A 16,229-nucleotide genomic window follows, 5' to 3' on the forward strand; every position below is an offset into this window, starting at 1 on the left:
GAGAGCGCACTATGGGGTACTACACCTGACAAGGCAGTCGCTAGAGAAGAAAAAGAAAAGAAACAGGAAGACGATGCCGAGAGGTCTTTGACCGGAGAACCCGAGTCATCATTGATACACATACACACGTACGTGGTACGTACTCACACCACCCATGCCCACGAAATCGCATGTTCATTATCGTAATCGACGTAACTGCAGGCCAATTCAGGGAAGCTGAAAGAGATTTAGACGATCCATATTACCATTCATTATTTTCTAGCGCCTTGACATTGGGGTGCATGATGACGACAAGTTCAGCCTCCGTCTCGAAAGAGGGGGCTCGAATCGCTTCACAGCCCACATCTTTTCACAACTATTTTTACTTCCTGAAACAACTAAAAGTCTGACTAGTAGTTACTACTCGCTAATTATGGCTATTCCTCGTCGGTTGCAAAAGCATGTAGTTATATCTGAACAGTCGGCAAAAATTCAGGGCGTCGGCAATCCGGAGACCTACTTCGGTGTACGTACCCTTCTAGAAATATATCACGAGCATTAATGCGAAAACTGATGATATTTTGTGGTAATCACGAAAACCTTCATGAGTGATTTTTTGCCTTGACGACAGAATCATACAATAACTGATAACGCAAGATCGTACTCGGTCCTCTGTAATCCGTTGATTTATTGTCTAGGGCTTGATCGGAGATATGTACGTAGTTACATTTTCGACGCGCAGGGCAAAATCTTGAAAAGAACCAACCAACGCAGAATAAGTAATCGAGCTAAGCATCCTGAGTTGGAAAGACGAAGAAAAATAACGCACTTGCCACAGTCTATGTATCGATCCTTTATTCATAGACCTCAATAGTTGTAATAAGTATACAGGGAGGTGAGAACCGTGCGCAGACCTGCCCGACACACTAATGCATGGCATTCACCAAAATCATCCTTGACGTAGTTCTTGCACGTGAAAGTGCGTATCCTTTGCAATTTTAAAACCAGATATCCCCTTGGCAGATGCTGGAGAGGGGTTAGTGGTTAGTCTGTAGTGCGTGGACTCTGTACTACGTACACTAGGGCTAGAGCAGGTTGTTCACTGTTAACTGTGTGCATTAATCGATCTAATTGACTCAATACCTCCTCATGCAGGTGGCCTGATCTAGTTTAAAGTATCAAATATACTCCAGCATAAGCATGTGATTTTGGGAGGCATGCTGAACGTTCTTGCTCAGAACACGGAAGTTACACAATCTTGACTTTACCGGTACTTAAGCTAGTCAAATCTGTGCTTCATAGATCTGTAAGTACATAAGCAGTATGATTGGACTACTTTGAGTGGGTTTTATGGGAACATCGAAAGTCCGGGGAAGAAAAGCCAAATCCAAAGCCAAATCCCAACAAGAATATTCCAGAAATATCGTTGACACAATAGCTCATGAAATACGGAGTTGAATTCGACGGACCGAAATTTGTAGGAAGGATGAGGATTCTTCAGCCGGGGCCTTTCGACAGACCTTGTTAACAAAAATCGGCAATATCTGCCGATGGCGGGGTTGATGATTTGTTGTCCAAGGTTGCATTTGCGTATCTAAGGAGCCGAGGAAACTAGTACGATTTTGATGCTTTTCAAACCTTCGTAAATTGCGTACACTCGAAGCTCCTCATTACCAAACACTACTCCGTAGTACAAACGTAGTACGGTTGGTCAGTACTAACCACTTGCTCCCTAGTTAATGGATGCTGAGTGGGTACTTTAACACTAGTGGCCAATAGTCAAAGCCCTAGTAACAAAGTTGAGTTAACACATCTTGTTTCAAGATTGCTCGATAGTGTGCCCGTCACTGCTTGATAGATGCTGTCAACCCCGGACCACGATCAAAATGAAACCCGGTGAGTGCCGAGTATCCCTGACGTGATGCCGGTAGCTGAACTCGTGTTTGACAACTACCGATTATATCATTTTCAATTTAACTCGGTGAGCTGGATACGAGTAACGCGCAACGACTCGGCGAGTCAGTACGTATGGGGACGGGATCAACAACGCACTCCGCTTAGTAGGCTAGTGGAGTAAAGCATACATTGATCACGAAGACCGTAAGACGAGTGAAGGATGACTGTACTGGAAAAGTTGCGGAGTAGAAGACTCCATTCTCCATCTTGGATTCTAATACCTGAATCGAAGGTATTCAGGCAGCCACGTACGTGTTATGTTGTGCCCACAGACTGATTGGTTCTTCCGTATCAAATCCATAGCACAGAAGCCGTTTCTATAACTTTCTTCAAACTCTATCAAATGCGGCAAGATTCTGGAATAATCAATACGATGCCGCAGGACTTTAAGGTTTGACTAAGTAGCGGTGATGTGAGTGTGTGCGTTCCTGCTTTTGAAGTCAATCTATTTGCAAAGACTAGAGACTTTAAAGTTTCAAGAACAGGAAATTTCTGATCTACGAGTATTGAGAAAGAGGGGTTAGATCCTCTTTCGTCTTAAGTCATATTTTACAACTCCACAATGCACAGTGAAGGCCTTTCATAGAGCGTGAAGGATGAGGGATGATCTCGGATCCGGCAAAGACTCTTTTGGAGCTAGGCTCGGAAAGATTCCCTCTTGAAACGACGGCGATTGTGTTACTTGGCACTTTAATGAGTCTGTAAGTGTCAAATTTCAATTGGCGATCATCGTGCTTATGTCAATCGCGTAGTGATGAACCTCCACTTGTATTCGTCACCATCGATCCACATTCACATGGTAGCCAGGTCATGGAGATTGTTGGATGCCACCACTTTTGCGGATACAACCAACATGTCTCCGACCGTGTTGCAAAGAACGACTTCCTAAGACAGACATCATCCCGGAGATGTCCCAGCTAAAAGGCTTGATGTATAAGTTCAGATGAGGTAGTGTTTCAATTGCACTTAAGTGTATACCTGGAGAGCAGTTCAATGCTTAAACATCAAAAGCGAAATTACCCAGCCACCTTTGCTGCGCAAAATTAAGCATTTGTCAATGCTTTGCGGGTCAATCCAGCCTCTTAACTATTATCATTGTCTCTCAACCTACAAGTTTGAACTCGTCCTCGAATGCATTAGGGTGATAGTTAGTACCATTTAGAACATCATATGTTTTCTGCCTGTCAAGGAATCATGATTCGCCCCCTGATACTTATGGTGAAGATTACATAGCGACTTCTACGCCGGCAAGGCCAGCGAGATGTGGTGCATTACCATCTCAGAGCTATTATCAACCGACGGCGTGAGTGGCTGCAACCGAAGACCTGGTGGAATGGTATTGTACGCTTCATTTAGGCGGTCCAAATTCGCTATATCTGTATAGCAAGACGAGGATTCGAGCTTCGAACCCGATGTTCCTGCAAGTAGGGTCTTTGGGACTGAGCATTGAATTGTCTAGTTGTGTAACGGGCAGCTTCTTTGTGTTGATTTCGAAATCCCGATCTACTAAAGTCTAGGGTTTGACTTTACCATATGCACGAAGCTGGATCATTCTAGGCTGTCCAAACTGAACAGAAACCGAGCAATTGACATTGTGTATAACGGCCCATGTACGACGACGCATTTCCGCCTCGAACGGAGTTTTGCTTCGTGAATTGGACTCATCTCAATTGTACCTCATGCGTAGAGAAAGACGACTGACTATACCCCGGGGATTTCAGCGATAATTTTGAATGTTGACCGTGCGGAGATACTCTAATGGGGGTAATGTGGCAATGTCTCGAATGTACAAGGATGGCTGGCAGTCGACGTTTTTTCCAAACGAAAAAGTTTCCCGGAACCATCGACTGAAGGCTTGGGATTGGGTTCGTATCAGCAAGATGATGAGCATTCATTTGATGTGGCTCCTTTGTGCGCTGAAAATCTCCCTATACACATAATAACAAAGAGGAGGCCGGGATACATCAGAAAGGTCCCTGTAAAGCCAACCGCGAGCATTCCGTCTGGTTCCAACTCATATTAGCATAATAACTGCGATTTGAGTCCGGGAAGATAAATCATGTAGCTTTCGCTCTTTGAGAGAGGGCGGCGCGTACACAAACAATGTTGGTATTTCACCAGTCTTGTCCACATAGATCCGTCAAAAGGAAAATCTCCGCAGCATTTTTCTTAAGAAGCTTTCTCTTTGCTTTTATGGGCGGCTGGCCACTGCAGAAGATCTCTAATGTTTATCAGAGAGTGCGGTCGCCTGGACATTCTCCTAACCGATGAACGCTACCACCAAGGACTTTAGCTGGTCAACTTTGTTTTGAATAATGACCAAAATAAAGTAGTACGCACCATCTGTCGATCTCTCAACCGTCGCAGCTGCTGAAGCATCGAGCTTACGCTGTACCGTGTCGCTATAGAGATAAGATGGAGTGCTTGCTGTGCATGCAAAAAGTACTGACCGTGTCTTGTTTTTGGAACAGTGTTTACCGCGCCTCCAATCTGTTTCTTCAGGGCAATGGGCTTATAGAATATCCACAAGATGCCTGGTCAGGTAACTGAATCATAGACCTTGGTCGCTTCTGATTTAATACTCCCTCTCGGTACCAATTACACGTCTGGCACTGAAGCTGACATGATCTGAATGCTCAGTAGCTCTTTATATCCATATCGCGGGAAGGGTTTTATACACGACTAGCAAGGAGACAGAATCCGGAGTGGAAAAAATCAGTCCATTTTGCAATCTGATTAAATTTAACCATCTTGACGTGAACGTCACGTAAGATCCTTTAAAAAGCCGCACTACCTGGTTATATGACTAGACGAACAAAACACTAAATAAAGACTTTTACTTAACTGTGTCTCTGTCTCATCCACGTATCATCTACCTAGGTCCACGGGTGACGAACCAGGGTCAAACTTGATCTAATACCACATATAGTAAGATGTACCTTTAAAAGTAACATCACTAAAAACCACTTGATATATATATTAAAACCGATATTCTACAATTATACTTATTATCCAATGCAGCGTCAAGTAATTTAGTCGATTACTGAAGTGAGAAGTCTTCAACGGTCCAGTGGCCAAAACCCTAAGTCTCCACAAAAATCTCCTAATACGGCAAATTGTAAACCGACAACAAAGTCACTCCTCCACGCTCGATGCCAGTTTCTCACGGTAACTGTCAACATGGCACATGTCGATCAAGCTTATTTTCAATGACACTGAACAAATTTAAGAGGAACTTATGACTGACGAGGCCAGCGAATGAGAATTAAACTTGGGGGCTCATTACTGACTTCTTTAGTCGGTTTCAGATATTCTGGTAGCCCCCTGGGTTGCTAATCCTTGCTAGTTGAAGCTACATAGGTACTACGAAGGCGTCTCTAAAGGATCGGCCACGAATCCTTGGCTGCTTCATGAACAGGGTCGAGATTCGAGACCTTGGGTTTTTAGTGCCTGCTGCATTTTATCCCGTAAATCTGTATTCCGTATCTTTCTTGTTTTCCCTTCCACCTCATGCATACTCCATAATCGAATCTTGTGTTCCCTGTCTAATTGGAGAATGTATTCAAGAACGACTTCTTGCTAAAAGAGAAGTCTTAAATGAGATCACCGAATCCCCCTTTTCTTCTTTCTTTTATCTCAATTCTTCCACAACTCTCGTTGGCAGTATGCTACTACCCCAACGGGTACAGCGAGTCCGACTCAGCATACCAACCATGCGTCGCCTACAGCGGTACAACGAGTATGTGCTGCGGCACAAACCGCTCGAATCCGTCCGGTGGGAGTCGCGATAATGGGTTCACGGCGGATACTTGTCTGGAGAATGGATTGTGTCAGAATGTCTGGCAGACGAGGGATGATAATGGAACGACCGTGGAGAATGTGGGTTATTTCAGGGATCAGTGTACAAGTACGGATTGGGAGAATGGAGGATGTTTGAATATTTGTACGGCGGAGACGGTATGTCCTTCAAACCTGGAAAAAGAAGGATTTATGGGAGTGGACTTGGTGTTGATGATGAGGATAGAATCCTAATGATGGCGGAAACTCTAATACAGTCACGCAAGTGACCCCATGTAATGGGCTAGCGAATGCAACGACATGGTGCTGTGGCAATAGTACAGATTGCTGTGGATCCACGAGTGCAATCACAATCGCTCAGAAACTTGCCCAACCTACTTCCTCATCTGCTAGCAGCAGCTCTTCAACAACGACATCTTTCAGAACTTCTGCCCTTACCACGACTACTACTGAGCCATCACCCGCCGCCACAACCTCGTCCATTCATTCGAGCACATCATCGCCATCGGCATCAGCATCATCAGGCCTGTCAACCAGCGCAAAAGTAGGCGTCGGCATCAGCATCGCCGTAGCCGCAACCGCCGCCCTCGCAGCCCTAGTATTTTTCATCTTCATCCGCCGACGCAATCGCAACAGCGCAGATCAACAACCCTTGTCAAATACAAAACTAGGAGGATCAATCAGTGGCAGCGAAGATTGGGCTGCAGCAACAGCGTATAGTGCAAAGCAGCCGCCCCCATCGCCGCAAGAACTCAATCCGAGCGGTGGTGTGCATGAGATGGCGTCGAATGAGGAGAATATGAGATATGAGTTGGCGGGTGTATCGTCTCCTGCGCTTAGCCCAGGGGGGGAGGGGGTGATGCACATTGGAGGTGACCAGATCTCTTGGGAACGTGACATTCCGAGGGTTCGGAGTAAATGAAAGCAAGCGGGCGGGGTATCGTTTTTTCTATAGATATTGGTAGATAAACAACCTAGGTATGACATGCATATAGTACATAGTAACTGCCTCTCGTCTGTGACATATTGCGTTCGTTGCTCGGTTACGCGCACATGTTATTGATTAGACATTGATACATGACCCTACGAATGTCCGGCAATGCATGTGTATTGATGGATAAAGGAAAACTCCAGTTGAAATTTTTTATCGAAATCAACAACACTATCCTGTAGCTTACGCAAGCTCCAACACCCAACCCAACACACACGAAAAGAATTATATACAATACAATAGAACTGAACTCAACTTATACCCCAATTCCCGATGAAAAGCAAGCCAGAACTTAAATGGTCCAAACAAGTGTAAAAGGAACATTGTGAATGAAACGAATATCGAAATGCTTGTTGTAGTGGATCAAAATCAATCATCATTCCAGGCAAGCTATCGTAATCCGCACTGAGTAACGGTAAACAATGGCGAACGCAGAAGGACATCTGATTCGACCCACGGCATTCGGTCTATAATAAATGGTCGTAATGGTAATGATGGTTATATAATGCGGTGATATTATGGTGTAGCAAATTGGGAAAGAGGTGAAGATTCAGGCTGATTAGTTCAAGCGCCAAACAAGTTCCAACACCTCGTCGCCTCCCTCAACACGGCGGATATAGAATTGCCTGACCTGGCCTCCCTCAACAATCACGTCCGCAAGTCGGAGCGAAATCTTATCTTCTTCCTTTGACCGTAGAGGACCGAGTGTACGCACGAAAGACTCGTCAGTCGACCCGTTAAGGTCGTCCCATGTCTTCTCCATGGCAAACGCGCCATAATCGTCCGTAATACCTGCTCCGTGATGAATGACCGAGTATCCGTTGGTCAAAAGCCATCCATCAGCGAACCTCCACTGGCGGAGTATACAGTTAGTGCCGCAGACATCACGCACAGCAGTCATTTTCACAACATCGGCCTCAAACCATGACTTCCAGTGATGGAGAGACACTGGAACAGAGCGCGCGGCCTCGAACCATCCAGAGGCATCGGTCATCAAATCTAGCTGGTTGAGACCGGTCTCCATTTCAAGCTTCGTGCGGGTATATTGATAGACACAGTGAGCGATCTTTCCATCACCGTGATCTGTACCGGCATCGCATTCACCCCAAATACGACCAAGCTCATCCATCAGAGGGCGAGAGAAGAACATTCCGGCTCCTCCATAGGCAAAAATACCAAACATCGAGAGTTGACTATCACTCTCAGTCACGGTACCAATATAATGTGGCTTGGAAACATCGTATTTGTCAAGCATCTGCAAGAGTCTAGACATGGACATAAAAAATGTGTCGTCATCCATGATGCAAAACCACTTCGTTTCGGGGCGAGCATTGTCGGCCAAGAGCTTCACCAACAAGGAATACCGATTCTCGTAATCGACATCCGACTCAAAAAGCTCAATGTTCAAACCAAGACTCTTAGCCTTGCGTTGCGCTTTTCTCTGATCTGCTCCAGGTTCAATGAATACCAAGAATCGTGTGTTTGTATATCCGGCCCACACCGAGAATGCATCCATGGAGTCCATCAATCGCTCCATATTCGTGGAAATTGCAAAGTCGATGTGCGAGGCATCCCTGAACGGTAGAGAAGGTGGCACTCTAACAGTAATTGGATCCGAGCAGTTGACAGTCGTCTCGACATCTCCGGACAAAGTCGTGGGCGCTACATCGAAAAGGTTCATGTCCATTTGGGTCGTGATCGGTGTCTCCTCCTTGTCCGTAAGGACAACGTATATTTCACGACGGGTGTACTTGACGTCTCCGCTCAATCCATATCTCTCCACGACGCCGGTATCGACGTTGCAAGTTCCCGCTCCGGTTGTGAACGACGAGGGGCGTGTGGCTGGCGATCCGGCATGTTCGTGATCGTAGCTGGAGATTGAAGAGTAGAGTACTCGGTTTCTGGAGAAGTTATAGGAGAAGAAGAAAAATGCAGCTGCTATAGTAGCTATTAATATCAATCGAACTCTTTTCCTTTGTCGCGTGGCGGGGCCCACGAAGAGGGCGTCCTTTGCGATGGACATGATGTCCGACTTGCGTCTTGTCGCCAGTTCGTGGATTATGTCGACTCTGCGGTCGGAAACAGGAAAAATCCTCGATGCGGTGGGAATCAATCCGTTGTCGAACTGTGTCTATAGATGTCAGAAGATCGATTATTGAATAGCGTCGAATTTTCTCAGCACAGCCTGGACTCTGCCCCTGAGGCGCGGCGAATTAAAACGAGTGTCGGCGGAGCACGAGGCCGCTTAGGAGAAATACATGCAGCGAGCGCCGATATGGTTCGGAGTGGCCGTTTCTCGATGCAAAATGTGTAAGTAAATAGAAAACGAGGCGGGAGTAGACGACAAAGAAGGAGAGATAGAAGTCAGGAGCTCGTGGAGAATCTGTCTCAGACAAAAATGACAAGAAGGGGAAGGTGGCTGAAGGCGGCCTCTACGTCCGGCAGTGGCCAATCACGTGCTGCACCTACCGGCGACTCCACTCTTCAATCCCGAAGTCTCGACTCCTTCTTTTCGTCTGTCAATCCATTTACTGCATGCTTCGGCATCTCATCCTGATCATACGCATATACGTTTACGTTTATATGTTAATTATCACTTCGACATCTCAATCGGCCATCCTCTAATCTCACGCCGTAGGGATGAGGACAGCTGGCGTGAGCACAGGCCGGACCCAGTGGAGAGCGATCTACGTACACTGTGGGAAATACAGGTGGATCGCAACTTATGACAGTTCATCATTCGCCCAGAGAATTCCAGGAGTGCGTACACAGGTTCAGCCGTTCCGCATTGCTTGTCCCTGCACACTCCTGCGAGCTATGTAGATCGTCGGAAATTGTACATCACGTACCTCTCTACCTTGGAGCGAGAACCCGTCCTCTACCTTGGGAGACGGCAGTCCCTGGTTATAAACAGCTGACTGTATAGCAGGCGCAAACAAGTACGGGATACAATGTGCTGTAACCGCTTTTTATGGAATGAGCCGTTTGGTCAGTGTTCGATGTTGACTATCGGTAAAACCCAGTTTTATCGACGGTAACCGGCCTCTCGGAGTTCTAGATTTTGAGTTAGCAAACGCGTCCAAATCGTATATACGGGGAGTAATATGTTTTTAGAAAACTTCAATAAATGTGGGCGTCTTTCCCGTCAGTGCAAAGTACAAAAGGCATGATAGCGAGAATAGTATGATATCAAACAAAAAACATGCGTCATCGGTTGTTTCACGTTTGATAGTCCACCTATCTAACTTGACGATCTTAGATTACAATTTGCCGAACTTTGATTTGCCGCATATCTGAGCTTCAATTCGACGAAAGAACATTAGCTATACAGCATATGTGCTTCATCGATGGCCTGATATTCCAGATCATGCCAAACAAAAGCAGTAGCAAATGGAGTGAGTATCATGGAGATTGTTTCATTACAGTAACATCAGATTGTCATCAGTAGCTGTTATGCACTAAGCCATACATAGACTAGGTAGTGTAGAGGTACAGTTTGCAGTCATCACGACGATGCCACGCCCTATGACAAGTGTCTTCTGATCTCACAAGAATACAGTCATATAAATACAGAAAGCAAGCCTTTGATTTATTCTACTTAGGTACAACAAAACAAATTATTATTCACTACTTGACCAAGACAAATAGAATGGCATCTAAACAACCAACAAAGCAATCCGTACCTTTATCCATTGGCAAAATAGACTCCTACTGGTCGCCGAAGATCATTGCCTCGCTTAACGATGCCTACGAAATCAAAATCTCCAAATTCTCCGGCGAATTCATCTGGCACAGTCATCCAGATACTGATGAGCTTTTTTACATCATTAAAGGCAAGGTTCTGATTCGGTTGAATGAGCCTGGTCAGAACTCGGGCTTGGAGGATGTCTACCTGGATGAGGGCGATATTTTTGTTGTACCCAAGGGAGTCATGCATTGCCCAGCAGTGGTGGACAATGATGATGGGACCGGAGAGGCAGTTGTTATGTTAATGGAGCCGACGGGGGTGGTGAATACAGGAAATAGGGGGTTCGTGCAGGGTCGGACGAATGAGGTTGGGGATTTGAGGTTGACATAGATTCGTTTTTATTGGGCTTTGTTAAGGGAATAGGCCAAGGAGAAAGGTTCATCTTTTCATGATGTGTTATAATGATATGATTAGTAGACACCTGTCTCAAATTCTTTAACGCATGGAATTGTACCGAGTGAGTTATTAGTTAGTCTGTACTTCGTACGCTGATGTATTGAACGTCTTCTGACCAAACTAGCTGAAGATGGTACATTCCAGCGATTTCATCATCAAAGGTCACCTCCTGGCTATTTAGTAAGTGTCGTTGGAAGTGTAATTCACGTTAGGCGCAAACTTCATCTCCACGGCACCGACATCAAAGACACTAACAACATTCTTTTGGAATGTATCTCCCAATATATACAAATCTTGCGAGACATCGGACCCACCGTCAACAATACCGGAAATGCATACATTATCACCCGCATATAAAATCATATCCAGGGGGTTGATGGTGAATTCCGTGCCGCCAATAGTGATGGAGTGCGCGGGGGCTGTGGCGTTGCAGTCAACAACGTAGGCGCCCTCAGTATCGTTGTAGGTGGCTGGAGGAGAGAAGGCGGCATTGACTGCGTTGGCTATGCTGGTGGGATAGTAGTTTAGTGTTGTACCGGAATCAACCTGTATAGGCATCAGCGATTTATCACAAACAATCTCTTTTCGGATAGATCAAACATACAATGTATTTAGCGCCCGATCCACCGGAAAGAGCCTTTCCTTTCAGATTGATGCTATCAACCTCAATAGTGTAAAAGTCGTAGGCCTTGGGATATCCGGTAATTGAAGTGATGAGAATAGGAGTAGTGGCAAAGGTCTCGTTAAATGTGATGGGTGGCAGACCTCCAAGGGTGAGATAGCCAGATGCTCCGGAAACATCACGGAGGATAGCAAGGCTGAAGTAAGAATCGACCAAGCCTTCCTTGTACATATTTGTGAACAGAGGATTGTAAACTTTTTGTGTGCCGCTGGAAGAGTAGGCGCTCGTCCTTTATTGGGTCAGTAGGGTTAGGTCTATAGCCAGAAGGACACACTCACAAGGCAGGATAAGCGAAACCAGTAAGTCCAGCGGTAGTACCGTCACCGTACCATCCGGCATAATTAGCAAGCGCAATAGTTTGATCCTTAACAGTAATGCCGGCCAAAGTGACAGTTTCGGTACCCACTATGCCCTCCAAGAACTCGCCGTCACCATAGCTAATATTAAACTGTTCATTTTTAATGGTCTTAAAAGTCTTGTCGACGGTGTAGTACGGGGTACCGAAATCACAGTACGATTCCGATTCCTTCTTCTCGGTCTCAACATCTACACACTCGAAGCCGGACTCGACAACCCAGGTATCACTCGAACCCGTGTCAAGAATGACCTCAAAGGTCTGCGTACCAATCGTAATCTCAGTCGCGAATTCCTCGCCCTCGAGAAGAGAGATCAATCCCGTAGAGGCACCGTTAGTCGAACCCTTGAGGTGAGCGGCGCTAGTTCTGGCGCTTCCGCCTGCCACTTTCTTCAATGCAACGTAGTTGCTTGACTTGGAAAGGGTACTCGATTCAGCAAAAGCGGTAGGCTTCCAGATTGTGGCATCGAGGCTTCTTCTGGTTCGGAGCGATTTGTTTGATTTGATGGGTGTTGCATCCACTCCGAAAGAGAGGAGGAGCACGGCCGTAGCCACGGAGGGATTGGAGAAACGCATGGTGAAGAGATTCCCAAGTAGGCAACTGGAAACGATGTTTTGGCCAAATGAATACGAAGCAAAAGTCGATCTGGGGAGCTATCCAAGCTTATATAGCTCACTGAGCTTATCAGTACGGAGCTCCCATTGACTATTTGATCGCGCGTCGATCAAAGCACTTTAATTCTACTATAATGAGTCAGATAAAGCTTAAGCAGGTACTATCACGCTAAATGCTACATTTTTCACGCAAAAAGGTATGAATATTCAAGCCACGAGACGCTAGTTTAAAGCGCTATCAGTGATGGTTGGTGGGATGGAGCATTTACTCCGTGTAGATTGTTTTTATTCAAGTTTCCCAAGCATGAATCCTGTGATAGTAACTCTACCATCGTTAGTTGCATAAATACTAGCCAGAAACGAAACAATTGACCTGCCAAATGGGGGATGGGCCGCGTCAGCCACGAGATAGCAACGTAGTATAAGCTTAAATTACCCCATTTACTAGGCTGTCTCCAGTCCGTGGTTGGGCTAGAAGCAGTCTGATTGGTATCTTGTTTAATGACAACTTTTTAGGCAGTAAACGTTGGCGATGGGTAAGAAATGGCGTCCTTAATTAATTCGGCTGTGCTGCATATCTAATATACTTAATGATGATACAACCCATGGCCTTAAAATGTTCCACGATCATATCGATATATGACAGGATTACTTTACAGCTATCCCTGATATGGTGAGCACCGCGCATGAATCCACTCACCTGCTCTTATATTAGTGAGTGAACTTCGCAATAATTTGTTGTAGCAAATTGAGTATATAAACAATATAGCGTACCTCTCTCGCAGTTTGCGAGGTTTCGAGCTCGTGAGATGCGGTCGCGATGGTGTGATTGTATGGGGTGCCTTGTGGGATCCATAAGGCTGGGAAGCAACTAATGTATTTGTGCAGAGGTGGCTATGGGTAATATAGGGGTTTGTATTTTGCTTAGATTTATGTACTACTGTCGCTGAAAATGTGGAAATTCTTAGATCTGCTTTTAAGATTGTTTGACAGTATATCACGGAGCTCATCCGCGTGTGGTGGCTGAAATTGAGGTGAGCGGTTCTGTGGCCTGATGACGGATCATGTAGTTAATGTGGATTTTTTTTCGCCTAGGCCGATTGAATGACTGCACGAGATTGGTTTGAAAATGTCTTCCAAATCTTCCTAGAGCACGTTGCGTGGTGTCATCCAATCGATTTCAACGCATCCTTCTTCAAGTACGCTGAGCTGTGTCGACATTGCTTGCGTCTATAATTCTGTGACAGTTGTGCCACGGCTGACCAGGCCTCGAAGGCTCCTTTATATCCTGTCTTTTACTGCAGCGGCCGAAATATTTTCATTCTAATAGTAATTCCTTCAGGCTAATTGAATTGCGTGGTAATGAAATCTGCTTCGGTAAGAGTTTGTATCAGTAGCATATTGCAGTGATCTACTTCTATTTGTTGTGTGGTTGCGACAGATATTGCACATGGATAGATAACGTGTAGATCTTTTCCAGATGGCTTAGACTCCTGATTTTATACTTGTAAGAGAATTTCAGTCATTCAATTCGAGAGCCTGAGACTCAAAGAGTGACCAAAACTCAAGCCCATTCATATCAAAATTGTTAATATCCTCTTCGAAGGATGGGTAGTAAAGGCTTTCAGAGACATCACTTCTTTCGTGTACACCCGAACGTTGATCCGTCAAATTAAGTGGCGGATTAATATCGGCTCSGACCYATCCAGTAAGGKGAATATATGGTCTAATAATCGATGAATTGGACTTACACTCTCATCGAGCAAGTCTAGGTTAACGGCATCAGTTTGCCCTGTCTCCAAAGCATCATACTCTGGTAGGTGGTTGATGAACTGTCTGGCAATATGAGCGAATTCTGTCAAGTAACTGCCAGGAAGCGATCCGTTGGAAGCAAGTTCCAAAAGACTGAAGTGGCCCGATACAATATCAAGAAGGGCGAGGTTACTTTTAGTCTCAGTGTGACGAGGATTGTGAATTATGAAGTCGAAAAGGATAAGAAGAGCCGAGAGTGGCATTATGGCTTGAATGCTGCGTAGAAGAATCAGGTAAAGATAGATTGGCAACCTCGAGAGATACTTACAAGACAGGCGTATAAGCCTCCACGTCGATATATTTTGTGAGCTCAATCACGGCTCTTGCAGCATTCATTAGCTGTCTTCTACTATCCTGCCGATTCCCTTCTCGATCGAGATGTATTGTGAGTCTTTCCAAAGCAATGACAAGATGATAATAATAGTAATTTGTTTGGATCGCCACATTTTTGCTTTTGAGATCTCTGAAGATAGAGCCCCGTTGTGCTTCATGCGGTCGGAATTGTTCTGGAATGGTTGTTCTCCAGTCCTCTAGAAGTTCCCGGATGCGATCGATGGCTGCAAGCTGAGCAATAGCACCGCTCGTCATCGCACTCACGGAAAACACTGTTTCATAAGTACTAGACAGGATTCGACAGAATGAAATTGATGCTCGAAACCAGTCATACTTTCCAAAGATGGAGTCTCGTACAGCCGGGAGCGGACAGCATATGTCGTAGTCTGCAAGAACCTGGCAGATGTTGTCAGTTCATATGATCCGAATTCTCCGTATTGTCAACCTTACTGAGCTTCTCCGTGCCTGAAAACTGTATTGTTTATCGAGATGGTATATCACCCAGAAAATCCTCTGGCAGGCATCCGCAGAGCTGTCAGGGACAGGGGACTTATGGTATCGAAGTGCCAAAACCATGTGTGATGCTTGGGAAAGCAAAGGGTGGTTTACTTGAAGGCAGCATGGCGTCATTGAGAATATAGACTTGGAGCATATTAGTCGCCTTTCTTGATTGCCTAGCAAGGGTAACGAATAGGGATGTGTTTTTGTTACTTACCAATGCAACCAAAGCCTCAGTCATACATCAGCAAACCATTAGTGAAAGCGAGGGAACCTTCTCGCGCCGCAATACAAATATAATAATTCTCGAACTCACTTGGAGGCTTTGCAGTGATTCCCTGCCTATCAAGATATCCGACAAATATCGCTTCGCTTCGATAAAGAGTTCCCACGATCTTCCGACTCCTGCGTCATATTCTCCACCGCCTTTGTACAAACAGCCCAAAGCCAGGACAGCATGGTACAATGCGTAAAATGAAGGGTTTGACGCATTCAACTGGGTGATATCAGGCTGAAATGCACTGGCCTCGAACTCCGCCTGATTCAAGAAGGGATAAATTGGTTGCACATGATCAAAATAGCCTAAAAATATTTCAGTACTTAATCAGCGTTCTGTACAAAGGAGTGATATACTGCCGATGTATAACTTTCTCTCTTCAAGTGAAATGCTGACTTGATTGTCCGATCCTCTGGAGGTCTGGGTTGAGAACGCTGCGCTTCCTTTCTTCAAATGCATTCTCAGTCTATCATCAAGGCCATTGACGAGAACTTTCAATCGGGAGCTGCCAAGCCTTTCTGTTAAGGAGTTGAGTCTCTGTTCCGAGAATATAGCCAAGCTTGAGCTGGTTGCTGCTGAGGGGTTAATAGACCGGGCGATTCAATTAGGGAAGTAAGTTTTTGATAACATACATTGTTGGTCGTGGACCTAATCAGGAAGTTAGACTGGACAAAACAATGGAGAAATCGCTTGACTATGCCTTCATGATTGAAAATTCATCGTACAATACTGCTTCTTCCGAACTGTTTCGGAGAAGGCGGTCTATAAAGAGGTCGGCATTCTTCTCTC

At 45.4% G+C, this 16,229-nt stretch overlaps 4 protein-coding genes across 4 annotated transcripts; 2 read left to right on the forward strand and 2 right to left on the reverse strand.

The window, feature by feature from the left end:
• Positions 1-5,676: 5,676 nt before the first annotated feature.
• Positions 5,677-6,655, forward strand: BHQ10_006592 (uncharacterized protein; the record flags this gene model as incomplete). Its single annotated transcript, XM_040879195.1, has 2 exons — positions 5,677-5,892; positions 5,960-6,655. 2 exons carry the CDS (start codon positions 5,677-5,679, stop codon positions 6,653-6,655), a joined length of 912 nt encoding a protein of 303 aa, XP_040735096.1.
• A 628-nt stretch (positions 6,656-7,283) lies between these two features.
• BHQ10_006593 (uncharacterized protein) lies at positions 7,284-8,747 on the reverse strand (the record flags this gene model as incomplete). Its single annotated transcript, XM_040879196.1, has 1 exon — positions 7,284-8,747. The coding sequence occupies one exon, from the start codon at positions 8,745-8,747 to the stop codon at positions 7,284-7,286; it is 1,464 nt and encodes a 487-aa protein (XP_040735097.1).
• Positions 8,748-10,373: 1,626 nt separating this feature from the next.
• Positions 10,374-10,802, forward strand: BHQ10_006594 (uncharacterized protein; the record flags this gene model as incomplete). Its single annotated transcript, XM_040879197.1, has 1 exon — positions 10,374-10,802. The coding sequence occupies one exon, from the start codon at positions 10,374-10,376 to the stop codon at positions 10,800-10,802; it is 429 nt and encodes a 142-aa protein (XP_040735098.1).
• Positions 10,803-11,045: 243 nt separating this feature from the next.
• On the reverse strand, positions 11,046-12,481 carry BHQ10_006595 (uncharacterized protein; the record flags this gene model as incomplete). Its single annotated transcript, XM_040879198.1, has 3 exons — positions 11,046-11,414; positions 11,473-11,779; positions 11,829-12,481. 3 exons carry the CDS (start codon positions 12,479-12,481, stop codon positions 11,046-11,048), a joined length of 1,329 nt encoding a protein of 442 aa, XP_040735099.1.
• Between the last annotated feature and the right edge of the window lie 3,748 nt (positions 12,482-16,229).

This window comes from Talaromyces amestolkiae, assembly GCF_001896365.1.
Source record: "Talaromyces amestolkiae strain CIB chromosome Unknown scaffold12.1, whole genome shotgun sequence".
NCBI lineage: Eukaryota > Fungi > Ascomycota > Eurotiomycetes > Eurotiales > Trichocomaceae > Talaromyces > Talaromyces amestolkiae.